The sequence below is a fragment of the Cinclus cinclus genome, chromosome 7 (assembly GCF_963662255.1).
Source record: "Cinclus cinclus chromosome 7, bCinCin1.1, whole genome shotgun sequence".
NCBI lineage: Eukaryota > Metazoa > Chordata > Aves > Passeriformes > Cinclidae > Cinclus > Cinclus cinclus.
This window is the reverse complement of record NC_085052.1, coordinates 17,480,364-17,494,960: the sequence shown is the minus strand read 5'-3', so window position 1 is coordinate 17,494,960 and position 14,597 is coordinate 17,480,364. Positions and strand designations below refer to the sequence as shown.

The 14,597-nt window shown below is 41.9% G+C and overlaps 2 protein-coding genes across 2 annotated transcripts in view; both read right to left on the bottom strand.

The window, feature by feature from the left end:
* Positions 1–1,923: 1,923 nt before the first annotated feature.
* On the bottom strand, positions 1,924–6,765 carry LOC134046342 (bone morphogenetic protein 2-like). The gene is made up of 5 exons (XM_062496715.1): positions 6,459–6,765; positions 6,212–6,351; positions 5,334–5,450; positions 3,996–4,197; positions 1,924–2,372 (listed from the first exon to the last, which is right to left on the bottom strand). Exons 1-5 carry the CDS (start codon positions 6,763–6,765, stop codon positions 1,924–1,926), a joined length of 1,215 nt encoding a protein of 404 aa, XP_062352699.1.
* Positions 6,766–12,022: 5,257 nt separating this feature from the next.
* The window catches only part of ERCC6 (ERCC excision repair 6, chromatin remodeling factor), a 43,471-nt gene continuing 40,896 nt past the window's right edge, over positions 12,023–14,597 (bottom strand). The window contains exon 21 of the mRNA XM_062496225.1: positions 12,023–14,537. Within this exon, the coding sequence (XP_062352209.1) occupies positions 14,109–14,537 (429 nt within the window). The 3' untranslated portion in view covers positions 12,023–14,108. The remainder of the gene's footprint in view (positions 14,538–14,597) is intronic.

The window sequence follows — 14,597 nt, the reverse complement described above, 5'->3', positions numbered from 1 at the left end:
TATCTGATATTCAGTGTGCCCATTATTTATTTATTAATCATACTTGCTTTTCAGTAGAAATTTTGCTTTTTTTTTTCCCCCATGGCATCTGAAACAAGAAGAAACACATTAAGATATCCTGGAAAAACAATGGGCAGTTCTCTGGGCTGAGCAGTGAAGGATGAAGCTGATACACAGCTGATGGTGCTGGAAGCATTTGTCATGCATGGACAGAAGATGCTATGCTGGACACAAAACCTGCTTCTGCCAATGCACTCCAAATGCTGCCAGTAAAAACTTCTGGCTTCAGTTCTTAGGGCCTCTACCAAAAGAAGCAGAGATAAAACGTCAGCTGAAGTCACCATTCAGAAATAACCTCGTCCAGACTCTCACTGTAGATACATCCTGCCACTCTCAAGGTGTGGTTCCTACAGAATTAAAATACCGCAGGTACTTCTGCAGTGAAAAGTGCAAAAGAGCAGCGTGAGAAATGAAACAGTAAAAAGAGATCCTTCATGGCCCTCTGCGATTCCCAAGGTCCCTTTGGCAATGGCACTGAATCCCATGGCTGGGTGTGGCTGATGCAGCAGTTAGAACCACCCTGCTACGGGATTTACATTCCACTTTAGCAGGGCAGCCACATACCAAGATCAAAATGCTTTCACTTGAGAAATAACCACTGGATCTTCCCTGAAGGGAAACATGTCTATGCTCCTTATCTGTTATACTCCTTGAGGCACAGGACTTGATACAGTATCCACTGAAGTCATTGGGAATGTCCTCTCTTCTGGAAAATTATTTGATTCACGACTCTAGGAAAGAGGTTCAAATACAACATATGAACCACACCAATGTTACACTTATTTAAAAATTAGCATTTTATATATTACACATTAATTTAATGTACCCCAAGTGTTTGGGTTTTAAATAAAATAAATTTATTACAGATATCAATATTTACATAAAGAAAAACATTACATTTTTTTCTTTTTTTTAAAATCTCATTAGAGTAAAAAAATTCTCCATGAAGATTCTGCCCATGGAAGATGTCACATTCTGTAAGAGGCCAGCCTCCTTCAACGGACTCATCTCACACACTTGACCAGGCCAGTATCTAGCATATCCTCATGGACCTCCACAGCTTCATGGGTTTCTTTCTTTTTGCTAACTCTCGAGATTCTGACCCAAGCTTAGGATCCCACAGAACAGCAAACACACAAATGCAATCTCTGGTGCCACACACCCAAACAGCCCTTAGGAGACACAGAGTTGCAGCCCTGAGTTCGAAGACATGTATGCTGATTCCCAGACAGATACTGGCCCATGGGCTCCTTCAGACTGACTAGCAAGTCCCTTAGGGACTTATGAGGAGGTCTCTGCATTTGGCAGAGCTGCACAAAGCTCAGGGGAAGAAGTCCATTTCCTGGTAATGCATGATCTGCAAGTGGCAGAGACCTCAAAAATTAGCTCTGGGAAAATACTTACCCTGAGAGCTGAAAGTAGGACTGCACATCCCCACTAGAACATGCAGTCACAACTGATTAAGGCTGTGCTGTTCAAGACACCTGCATCCCATCCTGGATTGAGGCAGGATGCCATGCCTGCTAAATCACTGGAAATTCTGAGCCTTGGTATACAGAACAAGACCTTAATTTGAACAGTCAACTTAATGTGTTTCAATTCCTTCATGTAACAAGTTCCTGATTTTAGTAGTTTCCTTGGTGTACGGGTACTCAATGAGCTCTTCATGGAGGCCTTAAAGTCCTCAGCTCCTCACAAGCCAGTCACCTTTCCACACAGCCATGGTGAGAGGAGAAGGATTTGAAGCACAGTTTTTGTCTCTCCTGCCATGTAAACTGAAATGCCATCTCCTTTGGTATCTTCAGTGGCAAATGGGGAACTGAATCCAGGTGTACACCAAATGCAGACAAAAAAAAGGTCTCGCTAATGACAACCACACCTTGTTGCCACCATGTCTTTATAATTTTTAAGGACAACATTTTGTTTGTCATCAAAGTAGAGAAGATTGAGGGACTTCAATTCATCTGGCACACAGCAGGGCATGCTGACATCTTGAGACAGTTTCAGTGTATAAACAATGGACTGAACTGTAGCATGGTTTGTTGCATTTAGACTTTCCCCCATAGGGAAGATGCAGGATCCTCTGCAATAAAATGCATTGTATCCACTTGGGTGAATAATCCATCCTGACCAGCCAATAGCATGGAAGTCTACATAGAGCTCCCTTCGGTGACAGGCTGTTGATGAGCCTCTGGCAGCAGCGGCTGCGGCAGCGCGGGGTCTCCTGCTCATGCTGGCACTGCTGCTTTCCATGACACCAGTGTCACGAGAAACACGTGAGGCTTCAGATTTGGCACGGCTTGTTTCTGATTCTGAAAGGAAGCTCCATGTTAATATTAACAAAGAAAGTTCATTTCCTAAGTACAATATTCTGCATGAAAGTCTATTAAATAAATCTACATCAAAGTTTTCAGAGCAGATTTTAAAACAGCACCTAACCTGTGAATGTACCAGAAAGAGTGTGCATTCAATTGCCATTTCAGCCATACTTCCAAATCTATCAAACCTTGTGTTTCACTTTGTGTCCTGGAAAAGGCCCAATTCATCAGAAACGGAAAAGAAAAATGCAGTGATCTACCAAATATTTTGTGAACTCCACAGTCCTTCTTCAAGGCTGAATCTGGTCAGAATGGTATTAAGTGTCTTCATACAGCCACTCCTACCATACACATTATTCTGGGCAGGGCTACCAGAGGGTGGAGATCACAGCCTTTTTCTCTCCAGTATTCTCCCAGGAACTCTACCCATCCGCTTGCAAAGCAGAATGTGCAGTAACCTGGTAATGTGTAAAGTAACATTGTAAAAAATTTTTGATCCTAAAAAAAACCCACCACCAGGTTTACAGACATTGCTAAGGAATGAAGCCTACTGACAAAAGGATGCTTTCTCAAAGTATCTTCTGAGAAGCCCTGAGGTCCATGGAGATCCATGGAGACAAGCTGAAACTCACTGATATGCAAAACAATCTGTGTGGTCACTGACCACTAAGCAGGGACAGGTCTGGAGAGTTTCTTCGTTAAGAAATTTCTCAATCCTGACACAGTATCCCGTGAAGAGCATGATGCTCATTAAACTGGATCTAGGATTTCACGATTTATTGTTATTTGGAAAACAAAAATAAACAGGCCAGGCTCATTTTTATTTTAATTTTTAATCAATTTCACCACCTACTTCTTAATATAGTCCTACCTAGCTTCTTTCTGATATGCAAATACAAGCGTTTTCAAGAAAAGTCTGGAAAGCTAGAACAGCGTGATTTTTTTCCCCCTCCTTCAAGCTTTTGCTCTTTGCATTTATCAGGCCCTAAAATCCAGCCTTAGCTGATTTTACACCAAGGCCAGTGGGAGAGGTAAGACACTGTTTTGTATTTTAAGGCACTAGGGCGTTGTCTTTGATGAAAGCAGCCTTTATACACAATGCTAATTAGTCATTGAAGTTAAATAGGTGCTTAAAAAACATGCCAAGGACAGAGAAGTTCAAACTGCTTATTTAACAACCTTTTTCACTCTTAAAATCACACTTAATGACTCTACTTACAGATACTTTACCAGAATTTTGACAAGAGTATTCCGGGGTCATGGAGTTTTTTTCAGCATAAACCTAACATACAATTTTCACGCAAATTTCACCACCACAAAAATAATATAAGTAGTACTTAAAAAATAGAACTCCCACCTCTTTACAAACTAAATAAACCAAATTCCCCTTAGGATTAATGAATATTTCTGGCACACACAGTGCTTGTGAGGGGAGGGTCAACTTCGGATGCTGGTGACATACTAACAAGTACTATCAAACCAAATTTTGATCACTGACAAAAGCTGAACTTCGAACCTGTTCAATACTGCAAGTAAATAACTGAGGTTAGGTCTACATGAGTTAGCAGGAGGTAACAGAAGATGAACAGGCAATTCATATTCTAGAAGTGCACTTACTTGCAGCAGAGGGTACAAAGCTGTGAGACCTCCGTTTGTTACTGTTAGTGAAGAGGATAAGGAGAGCATTTCTACTCTCCTGAAAAGCACCCTGGCTCTTGGCAAATGTAACCACGTCGTCTTCCATTCCATTCTTGGAAACACGTGTCGTCCTTATCCAAAAACCATGGTTGGAGCTGCTGTTTCCAACCCACTTGGAAACCTGGTGAAGACAGGGAAAAGAAAAAATATTGTTTGAATATTCTAACTACAGCATTGTGATTATGCAACATTTATATTAGAAAAAGAGAATAAGCAACAAGCTATGAGAGCATAAGGACATATAACAGAAGTGAAATAACTGTATAGCTGAGACTCCATTGAGTTTAATATTTAAACCAGTAATTTGGCACTTAAAAATGCAAAATAGTATATGCATTCCCCAAAGCTACATTTGCAGAAAGGTAATTAATTTCATAGAATTTACCAGTGAACACTGGAGTGTAGAATTAATATTAAAATAAACTCTCTCTTTCATAAATTTATTTTTCATAGCAATCTCAACACAGTAGTATGAACTCTCCAGACTTTTCATGCCATTAAGACTCCTGTAAATCTAAAAGACATGGCATTTGAAGAAATTCACAATCAAGCAAATTTACTTATCTAGTTGTTGTAATTACACACCAATAAATATGGCCAGGTCATTCTCTAGCAGGAATATCATGACTTGAGACAGAGCTCCACCAATCATCCAAGCATGCTGTTCAGTCTGATCATAAAGCTTAGGCAATGAAAAACAGTGTCCCAGAGTACAGTTTTAAACCATGTGTGGGCTCTTTTGTTATGGAAGTGCATTCACCTACTTTTATAATTTACGAAACAAATCTTGAAGCTCACAAATACAGGAGTCTATGGGGGAAGTTGAATGACAGGCAATGCAACCATGATAAAGTCCAGAAACACCACACTGAAGCATACTGCTGTACAGAAATGTTGCCAGAATAAAAAGGAGAAATGAAAATCTACTCCTAGTACACAGCTAATGCCAATTGCTTTGGTGGTTCAAGGACAAACACAAGGTTTTAACCACAACGAACTATTTGGCCTGACTTCCCTCTATTGACTGGTTTTGGGTTACTCAATTCCCACCATGCTTGTGCTCCTAGCAGCTCATAAACACTTCTTTAATTCAGGTAGCACCATGTGTACCCATAAGGGTAGCGAGAAAGCTTCTCCCTCTGCTGCCGACCTTCTGTTTGAATTGACCTCAAAATCCAGCTTAATGGCAATGCTGGAGTTATAAGGTGACACCCTAAAAGTTTAAAAAATAAAACTAATTCAGACTTCTCTGCTTACTGTCTGTGTGACGTTGAACACTTCCCAGCCTTCTCCGTAGACTGACAATAACCTTGATGCAATGAGATGTTTTTTCTGTGGCTTATTTTCACACTCCAAGAGCTCATACACTTCCACCTAAATAACAGCAATACCACAAAACCGATAATAAATTAATTTGATTGTTCTTACAGCAGAATAGGAGGATGAAGATTATGAAGGCTTCTGTTACATCACAGCTGTAAAACCATACTGTCATTCTAAAAGATGTAAAAAGTAGATTTTGGACAGTTTAACAGAAAAATAGTCATTGCTACACACATGTACTTTTAGATGTGTTCAGGATACCAGACTATAGATACTGAAATATACCCTGATATAGATACTATATTCTGATATATAGATTCTGAAAAATATCCTGACCCTCCTTATCCTATTTTGAACACCTGATACCATCAAAGTCTTCTGTTCTTCCACATACGTGTCTTCAGGTTTGCAAAAAGCCCAATCCTGCCCTTTGTCAGAAAAACAGATACATTTAATTTCCTTACCCGCCCTGTTTTCCCATCAATCCCTGGCTTCTATCACCATTTTTCGGAGCAGATAAATTTCAATTCGAATTTCGAAACATCTCAAATCCCAGAAGAGTACAGTTGATTTGGTATAGGTCTGACATTGGCATTTTTAGGGAATGCTCATTGCCATAGCACAAAGGACAGCGTACTGCCAAAGTCAAAACTTTGCATTACTTCTCTCCGTGCTGGAGGCAAAGAAAAAGTGAGGATAACAAAACAAAAATAACAATAAAGAAGGTTTGTGTGGTACGTAGTTGCGCTCCTTATTTTCAGCACTAGTAAAAAAGACAGCAGAATTAAGTGTTTAACTATTTCCCCACTTACTCTGCAGATGTGTTGCACCTCGGACCTTTTGGACCGACGTGTCCTCTTGAGCTTGAAGACCCTGAACTCGGCTTTCAGCATCTGCTCGCCCTTCTCCATCGCGCTGATGTCGAAGTAGAAGCGGTGCTGGTCCACGTGAACTGCAAAAGACCCTTCTTTAGGAACCACGCCAGCCCCGCCGGGCGTGCGCCCGCCCAGCGATCCGCGGGGATTCACCGCGGGCTCGGCCCCGCCAACCCGGGCCCACCTCGGTCCTCGAAGCTGCGCACCACGTCCCCCTGCAGCAGCCCCGGGGCGCGGGTGATGCCGTTGGCGTCGGCCACCTTGTTGAAGAGATCCACCATGAACTGGGGCGGCTTCTTGCGGGGCAGCACGTCGGGCGGCAGCTCCTCGATGTCGAAGACCTCTCGCAGGCGCTGCAAGGCCGCCGCCAGCACCTCGTCCCGCGGGTCGGGGCGCAGGGGCAGCGCGTTCGCCGCCCGCAGGCTCAGCAGCCCGGCCAGGCACAGCCACAGCCACAGCCACAGCCACAGGCACGGCGGGCGGGTCGCCATGGACGGCGGCGCGGGCTCGGCCCGGCCCGGCTGGGCGCGGCCCGGCGAGTGCGCGCAGCGCCGGTCGGGGCCGGCAGCCCTGAGGGCCGAGGGCCGCGGGAAGGGGCGGCCGCGCCGCGCCCGGGCCATCAGCGACGCTTAAGGACTCAATGGGGCACGGCCGTGCGCTCGCCGGGTCGGAGCGGCCGCCGGGCCGGCTCGGGGGCTCGGGCTGCCGGGGAAGGGCCGGGTGCACCGCGCTTGCGAAACCCCTGTCCTTTAAATCGGCCGTCTACTTTTTCAGCCGAAAAAGGCTTTGATTTGGAGACCGCTGAGCCCGTGTGCCGTTTCCTGTCCTTTTAGCAGCAGTGAAAAGCATACTGGACGTGGGCTTGAGCTTCTGTACTTCCCTGCCTGAGGAACGCGCGGGATCCCCGGTCCCTTCTCCTCTCACAGCCTGAGGAATCGCCGCTGGGACGGCCCCAGTGCCGGGGGCTGCAGTTCCCCAGGCTCAAACTCGGGCCCTACAGCTGCCCAGGGGAAGGAGGAGGCTTCAAGGACAGAGTCCGGGGTTCTGCTAGTGCAGAGCAGCAACAACAGCCAGGCTTCGAAGTATTCAGGGGTAGGGGCAGGAATACACATTCCGAAGAGTTATTTTAAGGTTTAACTATTTCCCAGAGTTAACCAACTTTCAATAATTTGCCTTTTTTTCCACCCATTGGTTGATGAAGGGGATTCCACACCCCCCCCCATCTCAAAGAAATACTAAAAAAAACCAACCCAAACGAACCCACCCCAGCCCTAAGGATCCTGCACAGTCATCCTTTTCAAGGCAGTTCGGCAACTTGCAGAGGAGCAAATAGACCTTCCTGATGTTTCATGCAGCAGTGCCTGTTCTGCTTGTGCCACACTGCACTGGGTTCTCTTTCCATGCAGGAAAGTATTGGGAGGTATTTTGTGGAGCAGATAAAAATGTCTACTGGCTCCTCTGCTTAGCCACACGATGTAAGACAGGAGTACATGCATTGAGCAACCAGGTGGACCTATAGGAGAATAAGGTGGGGACAAAGAGGCCACAGCTCCACACAGTCACACATTTTCACCCCATGAAGTGCAAAAGACTAGTGGAGGAAAATAAGAAGCAGTGATGGGTTAATCAGACCAGGGTAGAGAATACTGTTGCTGCACATAAAGCTTCAGCCAATTTTGATCCTCAAAATTCTCCAGTTGTCTTCTGGGACTGCAGGTATCTCAGCTCATGCCTAACAACAGTGCTGGATAAAATAATACCCATTCAGCTACCTGCTTGACAGCTGGGAAAGAGACTAGTAAGATCGGAGAAATCATCACTAAACTGTTTTACAGTCAACCCTAAAAAGCTTTGCTTCCACTCCACTGCTTCTTCACATGCTTATCACAAACCCTACCCTGCCCTTGGGTCTCTTCATTTACTCCCAGTATGCTCCCTAGGCATATACCTTCATTTTTATTCTCAGGGTGCTGCTTCCCGACATTAATGTCTGGGAACACATAGCTAGGGTTTCCAAAGAACCTTAACTCTGCCCCAGCGGCAAAGATTTATGAAAAAAATCCACTCTGCTTAATATAAGCTGGGACCACAAACAACGAAATGCCTCTATCGTAGTGCAACTACAGAAATTTCAGCCTACAGTTAGCCAAACGTAACCCACTGAGTGCTGTGTTCTTTTATTTTCATATTTCTGATTAGGCAAACAACATAATGAAAGCCTCTCTCCCTATTCTTTTGTAAGACTGCATGACTCACCAATTATGTAAGCCTTATGCAGGAGCTGGTCATAGCTCCTCTGATGATTCTAAGTCCCGATTTGCAATTAGTGCAAGGCTTCAACCTCCCTGTTCTGTACAATAAAAATAGGTTCTCTCAACTTACGTGTTGTGAGCAGTGTGGCTTTGGGAGCCCAGGAAAAGCTGTGAATCTGTAGGGAACTATGATAGACAGTTAACTTAAAATTTTAGGTGGATTCTCTAGAGTTCCAGAGTTTGGCATTGGCATTGCTTTCCTTTCTCTCTCAAATGACTGAATAAACAGCTTGTTGGGTCCGAAGAGCTGACAATCACCTGGCTTTCACTTATAATGCATGGGTAAGAATGGGGGTATTTGTTATACAGCCTGTCACATCATGTTTGATGCCATTGTGGTGAATATAGGATAGCAATGTTGAAAAAGCATGGTTATTGCATGGTATCATTAGTGGGCAGAGCAAATTTGGGAGCCTTCATTGTGCATTTCAGAACTTGATAAAGTTTGGACAAATCCAACCCTCCCGTTCAGAAAGGAAGAGCTCAGGTCAGAACACACCCTCCATTCTCTCATTTGCGTCTCATTAACATGAACAGTAAGAGCCCATGGGTAGAGCAGGCTGGCAGTTGCTTCTTAATACAATTGCCTGACACTTCCTAAGTTTTCTGTGCTGGTTCTGTAGCTCCTAATTTAATGACTCACTACAGGTCTATTCTCTCTGGGGAAAAGAAGATTACTTTCCTGCTCTGTGAATGAAACAATGATGCTCTACTATCTTTGGATTTTTTCAGGCAGGGAGCAAGAACATAAGGTGTTTCACTCAGTTCCATAGCAGCTTAGGCCCATTTGAAAAAGAAAAGAGGAATGGCCTTGGCATGAAACACGTCAGACTCCTCTTTACTTTTAGTGGTAGGAGAGGTACCAAAACCACGGCAACCAGAACAAGTTTAAGAATTACTAAGGAAAGCTTCATCTACTAAGTCTCAGCTGAAGGCATAGGACTGTACCACATCAGCAGTACTGTGTGAAGTAGGAGTGATGACATCACTCTAGAGCCTAGAATAGCAATCCCGGGAGGGCTGGGTAGATGGAGAGAGCCACTGAGTTAGTAAGAATTTAGTATGTTCAGCATTTAGCCTGACTGTTGGAACATGGACATTATAAATGGCCCTAAGTAGCAAAGTGTTTTTACCACGTATCTAATATATAAATACCTCTCCCAGAGGAGATAAACTCCCCAATGCAGACTTGCCAGCACATCCTGACTCCTAGACATGTGCCCTATGCAAGCCCTTCAAAAACTGCACTCTCAGCAATTTTGTATGATAGTTTTGTGTGAATTAGAGTTCCTGAATTAACGATCTAGACAATAAAATTCCGTATTACTTGTTTTTCCAACCAGGACTTCTTTGTACTGTGCTATTGTTTCTTGAAGTTTTTTTGAAGGACCTGAAAGATGTATTGCTTCCCTCTAAAGACTATCCATCAGATGGAGAAACCAATGCAAGAATTAATGTTGCATCCAAAGCTACCCAGAGGTTTATAGCAGGAAATTGCAGACATTCAGAAATCCCCTCCTCCTAAAAGACCAAGCACATTTTTAATCATCTCAGTGACTATGTCACCCAATGTAAAACATGAGGAAAAATTAGGAAAAATTTAGTAATTTCTTAGCCCATACATTGGAAATAAGCTGAATTTGGATAAAGTTGCTAGAGTCCCTTCATTCCCTTAATATTTAAAATTTTCACCATCTTTATATATCTTTTGAGAAGGCACATCCACCAGCAGCACAAGAGACATTGCATCATTCTTCCTTGCTGAATCACTGAGATGCAGCTGTTCCACTGTTCTTAACACCTCCTCCAAGAGAGAAAACTGCTTAAGCTGTAATGACTGGATTTTACATATGAATCACAGCAGTATGCAAAAAGAATTCAAGTTAGATATTATCCCACCAGATTAATTATTCATCTACCCAGTTCCTTACTTTAAAAGTAAAATTATTTTAGGAGAAAAAAAAATAACATTCAAGTTTGTCCCTTCTCTTACAGCCTATTGAAAGGCAGAGGATTGCAGTAGTAGAAGACAGTAACATTTAGCCAAGTTTAGCAATCTTGGAATCAAAAGCAGAGCTGACCTTATGACCTGAGTACAATTGTCTATAGGTGACTGTCACCTGAAGTCAAAACTTGCAAATGTAAACCCCCACTTTTTTACAGCTTTATTTGGGAGGATGACATTTATTATCTGCAACAGACTCAATTCCACATGGGGCAGCCCTTTGAGAAGAAGCTGAGCCACAAACAGAAGTTAGGCATTTAAAAATACCGTTTTAAATCACCATTTCTAATCAGTCTATCCAGCCAGCATCTTTCATTTCTTTTGTGGTGAGTCATTATAGTCCACAAAAGTCAAAGGCCTACAACCTTTAGCTAAGGTTGTCAAAATTTAGTTCTATACCAGAGATGTATTGGTTGGCTATACATCTTCAGCAAAAGGGTGAACACAGGAGAGTAAGCACCAGGAATAATGTGAAAGGAGAATGGGATGGGAGGACAAAGGAAAACATCATCATGAACAAGGTTTTTTTACCTCCCCCTTTACAAATATGGTTTGAAACCAGAAGGAACAATTATGATGTTTTAACTTCTGCTCTTAAAGTATCAATTCAGCATGTTTTACCTAAGCAGTATACACAGTTTCCACAACTGCTACAGAGTAATCAAAGTTTCTACTATTCAGCTTTCTAGATTTTTATTCAAGTGCATTTGTCTGCTCAGCTGTGTGGATGGTAGGTCACATCCCACAGTAGCATGGTGCTCAGCTTTTAGTGTCTTTACAGGGAAGAAATTTTCAGTAGTTCCCTGTGGTATGCTTTTTTAAATTTGAAGTTTATAATCACTGCTCTATGCTGACATGTCTTGCCTTGGTAGGATTTAGTGTTGTTTTTTTTTTTCCCCAGCTTGATTCCTAAATTAACATCTGTATTTTGATTTTTCTTTATCCCCTCCTTTTACTGATGTAAGAAAACAAGAGATAAGAACACATGCATTCCACATGAGTGGGCTCTGGAATAATGAACAAATAAAGTAGCAACTATCCACTACAGCATTGAGTACTTGGAAACTGAGACAGATAAAATACAAGATTTGTTTGACTATGCAACACTGTTATTGAGGAACTGCTTCAGATATTCTGTGAAGATGTGAAAGGAATTCACTTTACATAGGTAAAGCTAACCAAACAAAAATCATATGTTTTATGGAATAAAGTACAATTTTTCTGAAATAACTCTTCTATAATAAAATTCATAGTAGCTATATTATATTCTATAACTTTTACCTATAGATCAGTCTGTAAACCTTTAATCTCATATACTTTTGAGATTAACTGCTTACAAATATTTTTTTAGTATTACATTAGTACTAATTCAGTCCTCAAAGATTTTCAACAAATGCAAGTACTGGGAAAAGGATAGTTAGGATGCATAATTTTAAATTGTATGAATAATGGAAATATAAGTAAAGATAATATGAATTATTTGGTCAGTGCATAGCATCCATGAGAAGATGCCTCTCTGCCCACTCTTCCCAGTGCCAACAACTTCTAGAACACACTTTCATTTTTCCTTTTTTAATAAGTCCATAAAAGCCAAGAATTCATAAAATGTACATGCAAATCTATTTACATTAACAGATCAAGAATCTGCAAACTCTCCTTATTATACAGGAACTACGTCTTTAAAATTGGGAGTATAAATAAAACGGGACACCAAAACCAACAGATAAAGTGACAACAGCAGTTCTGCTGACTGCTGAATTCCTGGTTTCTTGCTGGGATAGGTAGAGATGCATGGGGACATTACACACATATCAATTCAAATTCCCTACAGCTTTGAAGATGACAGAAAAATCTGGTTGTTTTTACTCTTTTTCTAACCCATTTCAATTCATATCAACAGCAATTGCAGCCCAAGTTCCTTGTTTCACTTTTTCTTTGAAAGAGGGAATGTAAATGAACATAAATGGGATCAGAGAAAGAGATGGTAGAAGTCCCATTTTCAAATGCTAGTAGGAGAACAAACGAATTGTCCACCCTGTCCAATTCCAGCTTCTGAAAAGCCAAGAAGCATCACTTCTTGCAAATCTCTATCACTGAGCAAAAGAAGAAAAGCCATTTTAAGTCTCTAAAAGGTTTCTTATTGCAAAGTCTGTATTCTTGCTTCACCATTCATCTTTGCATATTTGTACTTCCATTTAAAGTAAACAAGATAATTTCACAGTGAACAAAAAAGTTAAAAGTAACTCAACTTTCCATAGCTTAGGGATAGGAAAAACATTAGGCATGTTTAACTACCCCTAGTTTAAGCCATACAGTAATTTAATGTTGCTGCAACCATGTGGTTTTCTTCTCAAAATCTGTCCACATTTTCCACCTTAAAATTTCCTTGTGTAGCACACGAGTACCTTGAAGACAGACTCAATGCTGTACTTGGATTTTCTACAAATAACTGGTATTAGAACTTACCCAACTGTCAGGAAACTTTAAGTTTTCCCTACTCATAGAAGAATGACATGTAACTTCTATATATGATCCAACTATGCCCAAAAAGGATTATGGTGAGTAAAACACAGTGACACTCTTCTCAGCATCTCTACAGTGACCCTCTCAGCAGCTAACACCCCAATCTAAGTTAAGGTATAAAATTTTAAGTGCTAGGAGGTAACTGGACATTAATCACAGCGAGACGTATGAACATTTAATGAGATTTCAGTTTTAAGTGCACAACCTGTGACAAACATAACAGTTACTGTCACCTCCATTTTAAGGAATACAGTAGAGGGAGCACTTGCCAGTGGTGTATGAGACTGCAACTGGCTTGCTGATTATGGTGTTAATAGGTGTTCTGGAATTACAGTAAGTTTTCCATAATTTTCAATTGTCAGTTAACTCAGTGTCCTGACACACTTTCCATTTTTTGTGATTAAACCTCCATGGCATTAGAATTATTTCCCAAGTTCGTTAAACACTACAACAAAATTCTCACTACTGATGAAAGCTACATAAAATTATTCTGACGTACTTGTCAATACAAGTGAACCTCTCATGCTAACTACTGTCATCTACCCCCATGCCCTTTTTTTTCCCCTCTTTTTTTTTTTGATGGCACACTTGTGTGCCCTACGACCATTCAAGTAATAAACTGAAAATCAAGGAAGCAGTTCTCTGGAATTTCACAGAAATCAAAGTCTTTCAACCCATGGCAATATCCATGTTTCTTACTCTAATAAAAGCTCAGCATATGTTTTTCATCCCATTTATATTAAGATTTCTTTTGAAGAAAAGGTGCTGATACTTTGTATTGTTTCATCTATGAGGTAGATGGCACTTTTATATAAATAGTATAAATCAGAAATTAAGTTAGCTTTAAGCCTGCAACAAGTCCTGCACCACTGACTGTTCAAGGCATTAATTAATTCAGGAATACAAAATACTTTCCAAGTCACACAATGTCCCTCCTATGAGAGGAGAATGGTGGTCAGCTGGACACAAGAGAGGTGCCTTCACAGATCAAGGGTCACCGGAATTCTGGCTTTAGCCTCCAGACCCCTTCCCCGTTTGGGCTCCTGTGGAAGGTGCAGATATTGCGGAGCAGTTCTCTGAAGACACAGGAGTGCTCTGCAGGCAGCTTGGACTCAAATTCCTGCAGCAGCTCCCGAGTGCTGGCCTCGCCGTCCGCGCGGGCCTGGAATGCCAGGAAGTTGCGCAGATCCACAAGCAGCTCATCGTATTCTGTCGAACCCTGGACTGGGGCGGGTGCTGGCTGATGATTCTCATCACCCTCATTCCTTGTCTGTTGGGGTAAAACAAGGTGGTTTCTTGCCCTCATACGAGCTAGTAAAGATGAAGAGTCCAGAGCACTAGATGACGATTCTCCAGATTTTCCACTGAAGTGCTCACTGGAGCTACACTTCTTTATATTTTGTTTCCTTACTGTATCTCCATCCTGCAAATAAACATACAGACTCTGGGTAAAGTTGCACTCTGAGACCCACAGAATCTACTC